General features: G+C 37.9%; 1 protein-coding gene across 5 annotated transcripts in view; it reads left to right on the top strand.

The window, feature by feature from the left end:
* RBMS1 (RNA binding motif single stranded interacting protein 1) overlaps nt 1-16,081 on the top strand; it is a 146,971-nt gene that overhangs the window by 96,656 nt on the left and 34,234 nt on the right. For all 5 annotated transcript variants that reach the window (XM_068138771.1, XM_068138772.1, XM_068138774.1 and 2 more), the window contains exons 3-4: nt 6,662-6,720; nt 9,432-9,523. In XM_068138771.1, the coding sequence (XP_067994872.1) occupies nt 6,662-6,720; nt 9,432-9,523 (151 nt within the window). The remainder of the gene's footprint in view (nt 1-6,661; nt 6,721-9,431; nt 9,524-16,081) is intronic.

Consider the following 16,081-nt stretch of genomic DNA (forward strand, 5'->3'; position numbering starts at 1 on the left):
CATCGTGTCCAACCCATCAACCAATCCAACCCACCCAAACAGCTAACCCATGGCACCAAGCACCCCGTCAAGTCTCCTTCTGAACACCTTCAATGACGGCGACTCCACCACCTCCCCGGGCAGCCCATTCCAATGGGCAATCACTCTTTCTGTATAGAACTTCTTCCTAACATCCAACCTGAACCTCCCCTGGTGCAGCCTGGGACTGTGTCCTCTTGTTCTGGTACTGGGTGCCTGGGAGAAGAGACCATCATCAGCCTGTCTACAACCTCCTTAAGGCAACTGAGTGTCATCCAACAAAAGAGAACAAAATAGGGACAAAATGTTCTCAGTAATGTCTCCTTCTGCACTAGGGCATAGATGTGGTAAAGAAGAATTTAAAAATGGAAACCATATGGTTTGATTCAGTTTTCCAAACTCTCTATACTACTGGTTTGAATAAACTTCTTTATTAAGGTTTTGTAAGAGAACACTTTCCCATAACTAAATAGCAGGATTAGAGTAGGCTATCAACAGGGCTAGCAGCATTGTATTGATAATTATTTTATGCAATTGCCCTTATTGGAAAATTAAAAATTTCATACGTGGCAAAACAAAAACTCTGTGTTTATCTCAGCTTAAAGGAAGCATGAGCTCAACATTCACACCACTTTCCCTAGGTGCAGCAGAGAGAGGGGGGTATAGGAACCGGATAAAACCTTTTGTATTGCTTGGAGACTGCTCTGAGCTTGGTTTTTTGGATCCATGAGATTGCTGGGACTGATTATGTTCCCTTGGCTATGCTGTTGTTTTAAAAAGGCCCTGAACACTGGAAGAGTAGTGAGGAATGTGAGCCAAATAAACCAAGTCAGCTCTTGAAAGGCAACTCCCTTGATTATTTCCCTCAGTTACAGAGAATTTTCTTTGCCCTTTTTGTACTAGGTGGTACAGAGAGACTGAGAACTGCAGCACAGTTGGGGCCTTACCATGGACTGCTCAGGTTACTTTTCAGGTCTCAGTTGAGATGAATGGGTTTGGCTTACACACCAATGGGGTATGGGCTTGTATGTATGTTGTATGGGCTTGGCTATAAAGACCACTGATTTCACATACATGTTTTTAGTAGTACTGTTCTAAATAGAATGCTTTGTTTGGGGAGGTGAGAATGCTGTCTTAATAGTTGCATATCACTTTGCAGAAGTCAGTGTTTGTTATGTGGATGTTTTTATCATCATGCTGAGGGATGTTATTCCCCTTCAAGCAGGAATTCAGTGTATTTGGAGCTATGTGCAAGGCTCCTACTGACCTTGTTGTGCACTGAATAAGGCCATGTTTGAGTAACAAAGTTGTTGGGAGGGGGAAGGGTGCTTTGTTTTATTTGTTCTTATTTTGTTTGATTTTTTTTTGTTGTTGTTTTAGTTTGGATTTTGTTTGGTTTTGTTTTTCTTTAAAAATAGCTGATTTGCAGACCAAGCATTCCCACTCGCCCTTTCTTTCTATACTGTTACAATTAAAAACAGTGTAATGCCTTCAAAATGGAAGAAGCTGGATTTAGATTAAATGTTGCAAAGGAATTCTTCACCATGAGGGTGGTGAGGCACTGGAACAGGTTGCCTACAGAATTTGTGGAGGCTCCAGCACTGGAAATATTCAAAGCTGGACTGGATAGCCTTGAACAAACTTGAGCTACCTGGTTTAGTGGGAGGTGTCCCCAGCTGTGGCAGGGGAGTTGGAACTAAGTGATCTTAAGGTCCTTTCAACCCAAACCTTTGTATGATTGTATGAACAGATGGAAGTTGCTTTGGAAGTACTTGTTTCACCCATTTTGTTCTGGTTATTTACTCCAGTCTAAAGTAGGGTTTATTTTGAGGTGGATCTATTCAGCAATCTCAACATATATTAGGATTAACTGATCTCTCCCACATGGCCCTCCTTGCTGGATCTGCCTGTTTGTTGTGTTCTCTCTTGTCTCTGGGTCACTTGTTTGAGAATATTTGTTCTCTACTGAAATTATGCTGAACCAGGTTTTCATTCCTTTCACAGCTCTACCTTAGAGTGAATTCATGTAATCAGGGCCACTTAATATGTTGTGAAATCCATGTCTGCTTATACTACATGATTCTAACTCTTAGCAATGAAGAACAGTGCCTGAAGGGCAGTGATAAGATGGTGAAGTGTAAAAATTAATTTAGAATAAACACAGAAGATATGCAGCATTGTTTCTGCATAGGAGAGGACTTCTGACAGCACTACAGTAACGGCTAGGAGTAACAGTAAGATTTCTAGGAATGCTCATTTTACCAATCCACTGGACTTAGATGAAAAGTGTTCTCTCTTTGCTCTCATCACAAAGTTCTGGACAGTTCAGAGTGGAAGACCTAAGCATCTCTAAAAGACAAGAACTTGTCATGGTAGCAGAGATTCTTCTGGACTGTTAATGTCCAAGCCAACATCAGGCAATAGAGAAACTGTTCACAGCACAAGTTGGAAGACAGTTTGAAAGTACTGTAAAAGGAAGCACTGTGAGCTGGCACTATGAGGTTAAACTCTTCTGGACAAAGATTTGAACAATTCATTCCAGACAACCCCTATCAAGCCTCTGTCTGCCTGTTCTTATTGTACGTACCCTAATACACACAGATAAGTTCTTTCAACACTGAAAATAGCACTTGTGGCAGAGACTTCAAGCTACTTCATTCCCCATTCTTCGTCATGCTCATGATGGCATCTTATCACACTCACATTTGCAAGTATGTTTGTAATACTACAAGGTGTACAATGGGAGAAAAATAAACAGTGATTCCGTTTGATCTGTGTATTTAGTTTTCTAAGGACCTTTTTCTTTCGAAATCATGGAGATTGACAAAATTAGGTTCAAGAGATGTCTTAAATGTCAAAATTATTGCCAGCTATTTGTAACAAATGCCAGTGGGATTATTTGCACTGGGTTGACTGAACAATGTGTTTTTAGAAAATAAGGTAGTGGTGTGTGATACTTTACATGGTGATACTTTACTTCAAGTCTTCCACTTCAAAAGTTTCTAAGACAAATATATAGTGCTGTTCACATGGCCTGCAGTAGATCTTCTTAGGGCAGTTGAGTAGGTGGGAATTATCCTTTGACTTCTGCAGAGTGTGTAATGGGTAGTGGGTAGTGGTAAGCATATTCCTATTAAGTAGCAGTACTGTGTGTCTTCTTAACTTGGCTTTGAACAAGGTTCCTCCTTATCTCCTATCAAAATGTACATTTGTGTTGGTGTTCTGTGCTATAACAATAGCTTGTACACTGATACACAGACCATTACTGAACATATCCTTTTTAATCTCATAACCGATGCACCCTGGCAATTATTTACCTGCCTCTGCCCCTTCCTCCTTAGTATGTTAGTTGACATTATTACAAGTGCTGTACAGAAAAGTGTGAAAAAATATTCAGACTAAAGAATGAATGTGTTAATAGTACTCAAAAGAACCCTAGCAACAACAAAACCCTTCATGCTTCTTTATTGCTGTTGAACATTTGTTTGATGTTATTTTTGGAAGAAAAATAACCTACTTAATAAGGAATACCTAGTTACTTGTCACTGGCTAGATGAGCAGTTACTCCTCAAGATCACCACTTAATTTAAGCAAAAGCATATGTTCAAAAATTGCTTCAGAGGAGAGGGAACGAGCAGACACCAGTGTAGAAGTGGTTTTGTCATCCATGAGAGCTGGGATCTACCTCAGGTAGCAAGTCTCAACAAGTATGCAGTAAGCCTTTGGAGTCTCAGCAGGGTGCCAAAGACAAGTAGGTGTGTGTGAGCTTTGAGAAGAATGATCTTAAGGCAAAGCCTAACATTACACATGTCTTTTGAATATAAGTTTTCTCTTGTTTGCTATATATGTAAGCATTACATATTATTTTGCACCAGGACTTTGATGTTTTTTACAGCTTATTTATTATTTCTTGCGGGTTGCAATTGCAGTTGCATCCAACATACAAACAGTTGAAGAGAGTAGCCTGTGTTAACAGCAATAATAGGACTGCAGAATTCAGGAGGAAGGAAGTAGAGTTTCATAATTGTCATCATCTGAAAGAAGTGCTTAGGAAGAACTGTAGGGAGTTATTTCCTCTAATAGCAGACCACATGGCAGGAGCAAGGAGGGGAGATATCCCTCTGCCCAGGCTCAAGTGGTGTAAACTTGCGTTTCTCTACTTCATGGAGCAAGGGGAGAGCTAGTACTTTGGAGGAGTATTCCCAGGGAAAATTGTAGGAGAAATCCTGGCAATAGCAGCTATCATTGTACTGGTTCTCTGAATCATTCCCAGAATCACACTGCTCAGACTTCTTGGCATTTTTCCACGGCAGCTGGTTCTTTGCAGGAGCTGTGCTATCTAGGACAGTGAATTAAATCATTAGTGGTCCTGCACATTGGAAGATGGTCCATAAAGTGGCTGTAAAGAACAGACATGCTGGCACCTATTCCTGGGCTGGTGTGCATCAGCATCAGTGGGCCAACCCAGTCCATAGCCAGCCCCTGACTTCACTCTGTGACCAAACTGGTTGCAGCTAACTTGGTTTACATCAGCACCCAGTGCTGTAGTTTTCACCACCAGCTTTCTATACTGTTAAGAACTGAAAGAATAGCAGGAACAAGGCGATCCTCCAGGCATTTTTTTTTTAAAACCACAAAATACTATGTAGCTCTTCACTTTCAGAAGCTTAGGAAAGTTGATAGGATATGGAGGATGCTGGCTGTCAAATGTAGTGCTGTGTGCAAGCAACTTGGGACACAAGAGTTTACTGGATCTTGAAGAGCAGTGTCCCTGAACAGTTTGCTTCTCACATTTAGGACAGGTTTATTTACTTTTTTCCTAGAATTTTTGAGTGCAGTTTGTGAAGTTTTGACATATAGACTACAGAGCTTCCTAAATGGAATGCTATATGGAAAGTAAGTGGTACTAATAAGGAAGTACCTGCTCCAATGCTTAGGCACAATTTCTGTTTCTTTGTTGCACCCTGTAGTGTGGTATATTTAGGTATGCACTGATTTATTTCTTTTTTTAATGGAGACTTGGTATGTTTTTAGGCTTTAGATGGAGAGTGTTATTTTATATCAGTGTGGATGCTCACAATTACAAATAAAAAGGAAGTCATCTAGTGGCTAGTGTCTCAGGTTTACTCCCTTGGAAGTGTTTGAAGTCATACTCGGTGAATCAGCAGCTTGAAACTGGTCACAAACAGTGAATAGTACGCTGAAAATTTAAATGTTATTGTAAATAGGCTTCATCCGTGAGTAACTATCACTTTACAAGCGAACAATTATTTGAGTACTCTACACCTACTTTATTAGGCTTGTTATGTATTCTGAGGAACTTTCAAGACTGAATACAGCTACTGCAGAAATTGTAGTTGTCTTTTGAAATGATACTTATTCTGAAGTTGTTTAGCATGTGAGCTGGCAAAACTTCATTCTTCCTCAATTTCCACTTTCTTACTCTGATGTTTCTCATAATTTTCAGTTCATTTTGAACACAACAGTGCTTGAAAAATATCTCTGTATAAATATATCTCTTAATGTACTAAGTTACCTTACATTCTTATGGGAACATGAACTTCCATTACATCATTTTTCTCTTGTATGTGTACAGCACTGTATCAGATGTAGTGTGCAAACAGCCAGAGGAGTTTTTGGTGAAGAACCACTGCTAGGTTTCTGATTCTGCTGCTGATGCAGGCAAAGGGAGGTGTTTTTTGTTTGGGTTTTTTTTTTAAGGAAAAATTGCAGTTTACAGCAGCAGCAATGTATTTTACTCTAAATTTAATCAACCTCCCTAATACTGATAAACTTCTGAAGAGATTTCAGAAACAACAATTGCTCCTATAAGCTGGGATCGCTGTCCACCTGTTTCCAAAGCTTTGTTGCTCTTAGATCTCTGAGTGCTCATCTTTGGACTGTGTAGCAGTTTGGCACCAGGGCTGCCCTTCTTTGAGAAGCTGAGGAACAGGCAATGAGTGCATTTTTCTTTTAAAACAAGAAAATTGAAGCTTTCCTGAGGGATGTTTTTAGTTTAGTTGAAATTGTTTAAATTGTGATTTTCCACTTTAAAAATGCATGCTGGTTTGCCCCACCTTTTCCAGTCATCAGTCATATTTCTAACTTGATCATGTCACCTTCTGGACCAGAAATTTTTAATCTCTTTGCATTTGTCAGTGTGGGGAGGGAGAGAGTTAACTAAGTATTTTACTGTGTGTTTGGGGCTTTTTGTGTTTTATTTCCATACCAGGCCTAGCACTGAACAGGCAGCTTGTCTGCTTTATCCAGGTGTGTGTGTGTGTGTATATACATATATATATATATATACACACTGAGAGAGTTCAAGCTTTTGTTGAAAATGTGATTTCTTGTATATATCAGTATTGCAACTGTTACATTGTTTTGTATAAAGCACATTTTTTTCTGGCTTGTTTCTGATTCTGCTGTGCCACTGAGAACATAAGAATAACACAGCAAGAGCATGCTTAAAACTGTTTACTGTTTCTGTCACTGCCATCTACATCTGAGTTTTCATTATATAATTATGTAGTCTATATGTTACTCCATTTTATTAAAAGTAAAGAGTAATGGGATATAAAATAATGTGAATAGTAATGGTTTTTTTTTCTCATTTTCCTTATGTATGTATAATACATTGTAGGTATGGGAAAATTGTATCCACAAAGGCTATTTTGGATAAGACAACAAACAAATGCAAAGGTATGTATATTTGCCTTTATATTACATTTACCTGAAAGTCCTGACTGGTTTTGTAAAATAAATTAATGTGTTTTAAGTGCTTTTAAGCATTCAAAATCTGCACCTCACCCCATCCCTCCCTTCTTTTTTTTTAAATTTTATTCCTAAACTACTCTTATTCTTCCCCATAGTAGTTGAATTCAATATATTTGTTTCCAGTGGAGCTGGCAGCCAGCCAGTGTCAGTGGTGCAGTCAAGCTGGAGTGAAGCTGACAGGCACAGTGCTGGTTGGCAGTCTGCCTCTATGTTAAAAACAAAAAGGGAGTTGAAAGCAGCTTTTCCGTTCTTGCCTGAAGAAAGTGGGGAAGCTTACAGGCAACCATTTAACTGTACTAAGCATCTGAAAAAAACCCATACATTGTGCAAATCAGCTCCATTGATTAGAGTAGTTGAAAGTTAAATTACATTTTCCCAGTACTCTCATTGTGCTTTCTTATATGCTAGTGAGTGTTTTGGGAGCAAAGAGAAGGCTGTTTTCACCAAAGTAATTACATCTGGAGAAAAAAACCTAGAACTCCTTTAGATAAACTGGATACATCAGTTACTGATTCTTGTCACTCATTGCAGTTGCAGTGAGATCATATCACAGCAATGCACATGGTAGGAGAAAGTGTGGTGGCAGCCACTGAAATATCAGATTTCAGAGTTTTTTTTTCTACAATTAAGAAGATAATTTCTAAGAAAAGTGAAGATCTAAGTCAGTTGATTGAGCAGTGTTAATAAGCATAAAGCTCATGAATGAGGTAAAGCTGATAGGCAGAGGCAGGAGAGGAGAGTTCATCATTAATAAAGAGTTTTTGTGCAGAACTTGGAAGCAGTGCAGGGGCATAGCTTCTCATCTTCACTAATTAAAGGAGTGCTGACAGTTCAGAAACTGAATTTTGCAGAAATTTTCTTTTCCTAGCTTGTATGCAGATGTCATCACCTTATATTGTGAGTGGGAAAGAGGAGATGCCCTTCTCTATTTTATTAACTCATTAATACCTATGTCAGTACTTAACTTAGTCTGTCCATTCCTCCAGTTCATGAATACTTCAGTAGTTCTGTTAGTGAAACAGAAATTCTCATATTGATGCTTTAAGAGATTTAAGCTGAATTTCCCAATACAGGTTGTACTGGTGAGAAGCAGTAACTAAGAGTCTGCTGTTACAATATACAAGTTAAGGCTGCAGGAAAGCTTCACTGCATGTCATTGAAATTGCAATAGGAACATAAGTAGGCAGAATGCAGATACCTAACTGGAATTTAACCAAAAGATTGACAGGATCTCTGGCTCTTGCCAAAAAAAATCAATCATACCATGGGATTTACACTAACTGGAACAATGAGCAATTGAATTAATATATCATCTAGAAGACAGCAAAACCCAGCTTTGATTGCATGCTTGATATCAGTATGTAACTTTGTCTGTATTGCACCCCACACTGTGGTGATGTTGATAACCTAGGTTGTCATGGGTATGGAAAGCCAGTTTTGCCTTGGCAGCACAAAACATGATATGAGCTAATTCACTCTGTTTCATGTCAAGATTTAACAGTCCCCAACACCACATGTTACACAGAACAATATGTGCTTTCTTCAGCTTCTTGGCAGGTTAAATAAGCTTGTAGTGATATACAAGGCTGCTTGAGCTTTTTTTTCCCCAAGTTAAAAACTTTAAAGCTGTTTTAGGTATATCTTTACACACCCTTTTTGTCCTTAGTATAGACATGCTGTAAGAAATAATGCCGTGTTCTACTCCTCTAGGTTTGGGGTTTTTTTTAATTGTTGGGGGGGGTGGTTAGTTTGTTTTCTTTTAACCCAGCTTGGACATTGAAGAGGGATTTCTTTCAATATTTGAGGTGATTTACTGGTAGTAAGGAAGAGACCTGAAAATGCAGAATGAGATTTGCGATAACATCTAGGGGAAGCAGCTTCCAAACTCTGCCTTTTGGTGAGACATTTAGTCCTAGGTTGCATTAACAATCCCAAACTGTAAGGTCAGTGTCTGTAAAGGTTAAGGTATATTTGCTGTTCTGATGTCCTGGAATTGATTAGCTATACACTACTGTTGAGAAAAAGAAAAGTTGTCAGTGCAAATAGATGTAAATTGTTACAATTGATTTTGGATTTACCTGAACATTTAAAGATGGTATTACATAGCATATAAAATGCTTTCAAAACAATTTTTAACATTCTGGTTTCACTAACACCAGTGGGAAAAATGAATTTACTTTCAGATGAGATGAGTTGTTACTCACTTGTTAAATTTACCTTTTATGCATATGCAGTGAATTAACTTACTCGACAAAAACTGGGTTATGATGCAGTAGATGGGCATGGCATGTTTTGAGTAACTGGCATGTAACATAGAGGCTTATTTGTGATTTATTCCAGTTTATTTAAAAAATTAACAGTTTATGAAATAAACCTATGGTGTCACATTTGCACAAAGCAAAGCACAGTACAGCTTCTTACCAATTGGGACAAAATCTGATAATGAGTGGGCATGGAAACTGATTTATTCTACTAGGGTAGGTCCCTATCACTTCAGAGTTGAAGGACTTTGGAAGATGTTTGGGTCTGGGACAGCCCCCTTCATCAACAAGAAAATTGTGTTAAATAGCAGCATACATCTCTTGGGTTATAAGGTGGTTGCTGTGTCAATTAATGAAATATGCTTTATATTTCAGGTTATGGATTTGTTGACTTTGACAGCCCAGCAGCTGCTCAGAAGGCAGTTTCTGCTTTAAAGGCTAGTGGAGTCCAAGCACAGATGGCAAAGGTGAGTTAAAATAACTAGCTAATTCTTGCAATGGATTGTGAAGATGAACAAGCTTGTTAGTAGAGCACTGACAACATGATTTTTCAAGTTGCACGCTCTTTACAGAGAGCACAGTCCACCAACCACACGATGATAACAAAATAGGGGGTTTCAACTGTCATGTCTCAAATAATCTCAACTAATGAAATTGAAAAAATGTGTTAGGGTAAAGTCTTCAAACTGATCTGGTTGAATTTATCAGTCTGTTCATGATAACTGTTTTTTCCACTAAGAAAAAAAAAAAGATCAACAATAAATGGTAAGAACTCCAGCAGGCTTTGTATAGTTTACATACAACATGTTAATTCCTGAAGCAAGTCAGTAGCTGAAATAATTCACAGCATGAAGGTATAAAGGCTTTTGTATCTTGCTTGCTTGTTGCTGAGGTTAGCAGCCTTGTAATTAGAGAATGTTTCTTTAAGCACAGCATGACAAAATTTAACCTCATGACTGTCTTCAGCCTTTCTAGTATATTTTCTGTTAATGTCAGTAAAATAAGCGTTCATGATAGGTGTCTTGGAAGTTCTTAGCCAGCTCTTTGACAACCTGCTTCTGCAACAGGGCAAACCCAAACATTATTAAATATAAAGAAATAAGATTTTTTTTGTTTTTACTGATCCTTGCCTCTGAATCAGTTTACTAACCAAAAGCAATCTTTAGAGTAGTGTTTGTTGGCATAAACTTCTCAAATCTATAAAATCAGTGAAGTGATGCATTGGGAATGATTTTTGTCATACTTTCCTGTTAGGTCAGATGACCAAGTTCCAACAATGTGCCCTAAACACTGCTCCAAATTTGATGAATAAGGGAAACATTACCAGTGTAATCTGTTCATATAATTTGTGGTGCCTCTTAAAGTAATATTTTTTTTTCTTTTTCAAAATTAGGTTCTATTGGGAAAAAAATTAAGCTCCACTAATTAACTAGTAATCTCAGAGGCTTTTTAAAGTAAGCTACTCTAGCACATCTTTCGTAATTACCCATTAGGTACAGATTTTTTTCAGATGAGATACTTTCCGCAGTTTCTCAGCTGAGGGGAACAGTTAAGCTAACAACATAAATGTCTTTGGAAGGATTCCAGGGCAACAAAATGGAAACCATATGTTTCATACTTAATGCATGTTTAGTACAGCCATGACAAAACCATACGTGCCTAGTGGAAAATGCTTGGTATCTTTTTGGTTTTTTGTGTGCTTCATAAAGACCTTTTTTATTAATCTTCAGTTGTTAGGTGATCATATTAAAATATACACAAGATTTTTCCAAGCCTCTGTCTGCCATTTTATGATACCTAGATAGGAGGGAAGAAAAGGAAATATGAAGTCATGTAAATTCATTTTTCTAATGGATTTTGATGTTTGATTTAATTGTCTTGATTAGATGAAGAAGCTCTAGTAACTGATTATTGTAATCTAATGAATAATTTCCTAATTTTTCCCATAGTGTATTTTTTTCTGACTCATTTCCTCTGACAAGTTAGCTGCAGTATTGCTACTATTTCTTTCCATTACTATTAATGAAAACATACACACCATAATACTTGACAGTTCTGATTGATTTTTTCGAACACTGTGTTAACCCTGGTGACCTGCGGGAAATCTGTAACTGTGAAGTTTGCTTTCCAGTGAAATTTGTTCTGGTTCTTAACATTCAGGACTGTTTAAATTATTAAAAAAGGCAACCAAAAACCCCCAAAACACAAATAACCCCCACCTGGAAACAACAACAAAACCCAACCAAAATACCCTCATCCCAAAGACCAACCCAATGTATAGAACTTCAACAGACAGTTATAAGTGATGGAAGAGTTGAAGTTCTTTGATTTTTATCTATTTTGAGCCATTGGATTTTATTTTATTTTTTAACTTTTTATTTATCCTGGGCAGTGCTAGTCTGGGGCGGGGGGAGGGGTGTTGTTTGTTATGGGTGGGTTTTTTCTTTGCGAAATCTTCACTTGGACAGTCCAAATTGGGAATCACCAGTCACTTAGAGTTGTTCTGACAAGATTAGATTGTTCATACGTAAGAAATTATAAAGGCTTACTTGTGTTTGTCTTTAAATATATTGTCCTTTTCCATGTTACAACCTGTACCATGAAGTGGTTTTCCTGCAGTTCCCTGAACAGTTGCTCAGTCTTTAGCCTGAAATGTCAGAAAAATTTATAGGACAGCTTCTCAGCTGTCTGGCTGATGGATTTCCTTACAGGCCACTATGACTGCTTCGGTTTCAAAGAGAAATGAATGCTTGTTGGCAAGAGTTGTCTGTGGGAAAGCATTGTTGCTATGCTGTGCCCAGGATGTCAGCCAGCAGCACAGCTCTTCAATATTCTTGCCCTCCTCTCAGACATGGTGGTAGTCCCTGACCCACAGCAGTTGAAGGGGAAGGAAAATGTTACTTGACTCTGGCTGCTATAAACCCCCTTTTGCAGTGTCCTCCTGTAGCTATATGTTGATGAGGTAAAATTACTCACTTTGGCAAATTAATCTACAAATCCTAGTTTAGTAGAAGTGGTTTAGATTATACACATAAAAATTTTTGTTACAGGTTTGTTTTGTAGTGATAAATTCAAATATTTGACTTTGTGAGCTTTTCCTATCCATGGGGTAAGATCATGCTCTACTCAGCAGTCTTCTTCCAAGTTGCTGTGACTCCAGAAATACCTGGTTTCATTCACTGTGTTTCAGCTATTGCTGAGCAATCTGGGAGGGCCTGGGATCCAAGACATGGCTTCATCCCAAGTCCTGCCAAATCTGTTCAAGGAGGCACTGCTAATAGAGAAGTGGCCACCTCCCAGGAGATGTCACAGTGTAGTGTCAGCAAAGCAATCCAGTGTCAAACCACTGCTCAAGAAATATTGTCTTCAATTATTCTGCTCTTTCTGAGATCTAAGACAAAGCAACTTGAGAAGTGGTTTTGCTCTGTGCTTGCTAATGGTGTTTTCTGGTCACTGCTGAAATGGAAACACCTTGAATGATTCCTGTTGGTCAGATAATGCTGCTAAGAGCTTACAGAAGATGATACTTCATTGCTAGGGGATGGGAGTAGCTTTTGAATTAAAATATAAAAGGGAGGTAGTGGGTTATTGCTCCTCTCCACTCTTTGAATTGAGCCTTACCAGTGTTGTCAGTTGTCTTTTTCAGGGTGTACAAGTGGTGAGCTATAGCAGGAGCTATCTTGTTTCAGGACCTAGTGAAAAACCCAATAGCTTATCTCTTACTCTAGAAATAAGGTGTGAAAAGAATAGATAAATGTCTTGCAAGAGTACTGTTACTTTTAACCTGGTTAGTAACTGGTGAGTGTCTAATTTTGATGTTAATAAATTTTCATTTCTCAAATTCTTTTTAATGGAATTAGTTTATTGTCCTTGCTTCAGTAATAAACCAAGAATAATAAGGTCAAAAGCTCTGATTTTGCAGAGCTCTGCATACTTAGGTAAGGTTAGTAGTAGTAGTGAAAATCTCTGCCTATTTTCTTTGTTAGAAAAGTTGTTTTGGTTGCTGTTAGAGTGAATTTTAGTGTCTCTCTCCTTACTTCCACTCCACTGGTAAAATCAGTGAGATAACTGTAGGTTTCGATGCTGTTCAGGTCTGGTAGAAATTACTTCATATGGCAATATAGATGCACACAGGAAATCTACTGTGTGTTGGCATTTTGAAAGGAGATTAAAAAGCCTGAGAATCTGTAAGGGATCTTTTAGAGATGGTGAAGTCTAAATGCTATGAAGGTACAAGCCACCTACATTTTTGTAGGTATTTTTGACCCTGAAATTAGCATAGGATGCTAAAACTGCTCAAAGTTCTTCTCATCAAATGGTATTAAATTGACTTTGACTATAGTTGCTGAAGTAACTGTGTTTCAGATGAGTAGAAAAGTTGCCATTTTAATGGAAAACTGGAATTTAGTTCTTACTTTTCCAGATGTGTAAATAGAAAAAAGAATTAGTGATTAAGAATGGTTAATATAAAACACAGTTGTTCTCATCTTTCTATCTAGAAAACTTATGTCAGGAGAGTGATTGTGTTTGCAGCCCAGATGAAGTCAGATAGAGAATGTTTATATTGTACTGACAGCAGTGTAGAGATACACAAGGCAGCTTGACACCAGCCTGGCTGTGGCAGCTCAGAGTTCAAGTGCTGAACTACTTCCTTCCTGGTGTGGCAGTGACATTTGTATAGTCACATTGCTAACCATATATCTCATGGTAGGTTAACAGATTCCTGAGGTAATACAGCAAAAGGCTTATATCTATTAAAACTGTTCTACGTATCTAGTTGCCAGGTTTTGCACACAGCTTGTAATATACTTCAGGCATCAGAAGCAGGTTTAACATACATATTGTCAGAATTGTATTTTGACTCTGTCCTTAAAATTAATGGAGTGTCCTTGCTTTAAAATGATTTATCCATCAAAGTCCAACACAATTTCTATAGAATCTATGAGCCTGATCCTCCATACTTGGTTGTTGAAGACCTTCCCTTCTTTCATGTCTCCTCTGCTCTCTCTCTAAAATGAGATTTTTGGTTCTTCTGTATGTACAATTTTGCTATAAGATTGTCAAGATAATCTATAACTTAAACAAAAAGTTTGTTTTCCTCCCCCACCTCCCTGAAGCACAAACTTAATTCTTGTAAACATATGCCACTTCTACTAGAACCTATGCAAGTAGTCCATGGATGTGGAAGATTTTTGTGGTCAGTTAAACTCATTAATTTGAGCCAAGGAAAACTGTTCCATCTACTAATGTGCATTTTTGGGGGAAGACTCATTGTTTGTCCATTAAATGATTTCCCCACAGTTGCACATTTTTAAGACTTAGGGCTTCAGATTTATAATGCTGTAATTTCTTCCTCCTAAAAATGGAAGCATTGATACAATTAAGAATACTACTGCTTATAATGTATTAGCTCTCACATTAACTTATGACAGATATTTTGGGCTTGTGTTAAAAATCAGGACCATCTTCAGAAATGTTTCTTACTCCAGTTGTGTCTGAAGGATGCCTGTGATAACAGTGCAAAGTATGTTGTACCGTCATGTGCTGACTCTTCTACCATTCAAAAGCGGCAATTTCTGTTTCCTGGAGTGGTCTGTTGGCCTTCAAAGCAACAGTTCAAGCTGTCTGAAACACACAACATGGGGGTGTTTTCCAGTTTCTGATAAATATCAGCTCATTGTCTGAGTTCACAGACCTTCCAGAATATGGGATGACATAAATTTGTAATCTGTATTTTTCACTGATGGTTGTAAAGGCAGCACAGTGAAGCACTCGGCATGTGTGAGCAGCTTTTTGTTTCCAATGAAGTTCAGTGCAGGAGCATTTTTTTATGTCCCAAACTTACTTTAGGTGGCTTTTTTCCCTTCTAAGTGTATTTGGAAAAGATTACCTATCACCCTATATAAAGCATGAATTGCACAGCAGGTAAGGGAGGAAAGGGTTTCTTGGCCACTTGTTCTAATATCTGTAACAGAAGTGAAGGGTTTTCCACAGCTATTAAATGTAATGTATTAAAGACAGTCTTCCTTTATGTCACTGATGAAGAACATGGTTTCGAGTTAGCAAAAATGAGAAAACCCTAACTTTTATGATTTTTAATAATGTATTGCTTTTTGTACTTGTTTTCACTGTGGTCACGTTCTGGAGAATGAAATCAGTTTCATTCCTACAGAGCAAAGTGAGAAAGTAAGTTTAGTATTGCCATGCTAGCTAGTGCACTTAATCTAACTAGAGAAGGCAGGCATATTGCAATATATTTTATTTTGCATCTGAGCTTCTGAAAGCCAAAGAACAGTTCATGGGCAAACAGGAGCTAGCTCAAATGACTTTCTACAGCAACTTTTAGCAACTCTCTTATGGGAGAAGTTTTCTTCTTACCTAGTTTGTAGTACTTTCTGTAGACCCATGTATGGAATCCTACTGTAATAGTCTATTTTTAAGGAAATATAGTCAGTTGTCTTCCTTGTATTCATAAAAGTTCTTAAAAGTCATTTTAAAATAGATTGAAGGTAAGCCAATTTTTGCTTACCTGGGGGCTAAATGACCATCATTTCTGGAATTGCATGTGCATTAAATAAGATGGTTAACAATGGCTTCCCTTGAGTACACAGCTTCAGCCCACAAAAATCTTCTCTCAGTTGCTAAGCAGTGCTGCATCTTGTTCAGACAAGGGTCCAGTGCTCTGTTATGAACCACAGTGAGCTCATTCAGTGTTCTATTGAAAACAGTGGCATCCATGAGCAACACACACAACTCACGGGGAGCACTATAGTGCCCTTCTAGCAAAGGGAAAGCAAGAATGCCAAATAATAAAATGGGAACATATGATTGCAGTGATAGTCTGACTGCAAACTTGAACACAGTGCTTATTGTAGTTAAAAATTCATTTTCACGCAGCTCTTATTCACTTTTGTTACACAGATGTGCCTGTGCAAATGACTTTAAATGTTTGGCTTATTAATCATCTTATAGTGTTTATGCAGTTCTAAAGAGTAAGTGAAGATTATGGTAGTGATTTTTCCCCT

Source organism: Melanerpes formicivorus, unplaced genomic scaffold (genome assembly GCF_026170545.1).
Source record: "Melanerpes formicivorus ecotype bairdi unplaced genomic scaffold, bMelFor1.0.p_v2 SCAF_5, whole genome shotgun sequence".
In the NCBI taxonomy this organism is placed as follows: Eukaryota; Metazoa; Chordata; class Aves; order Piciformes; family Picidae; genus Melanerpes; species Melanerpes formicivorus.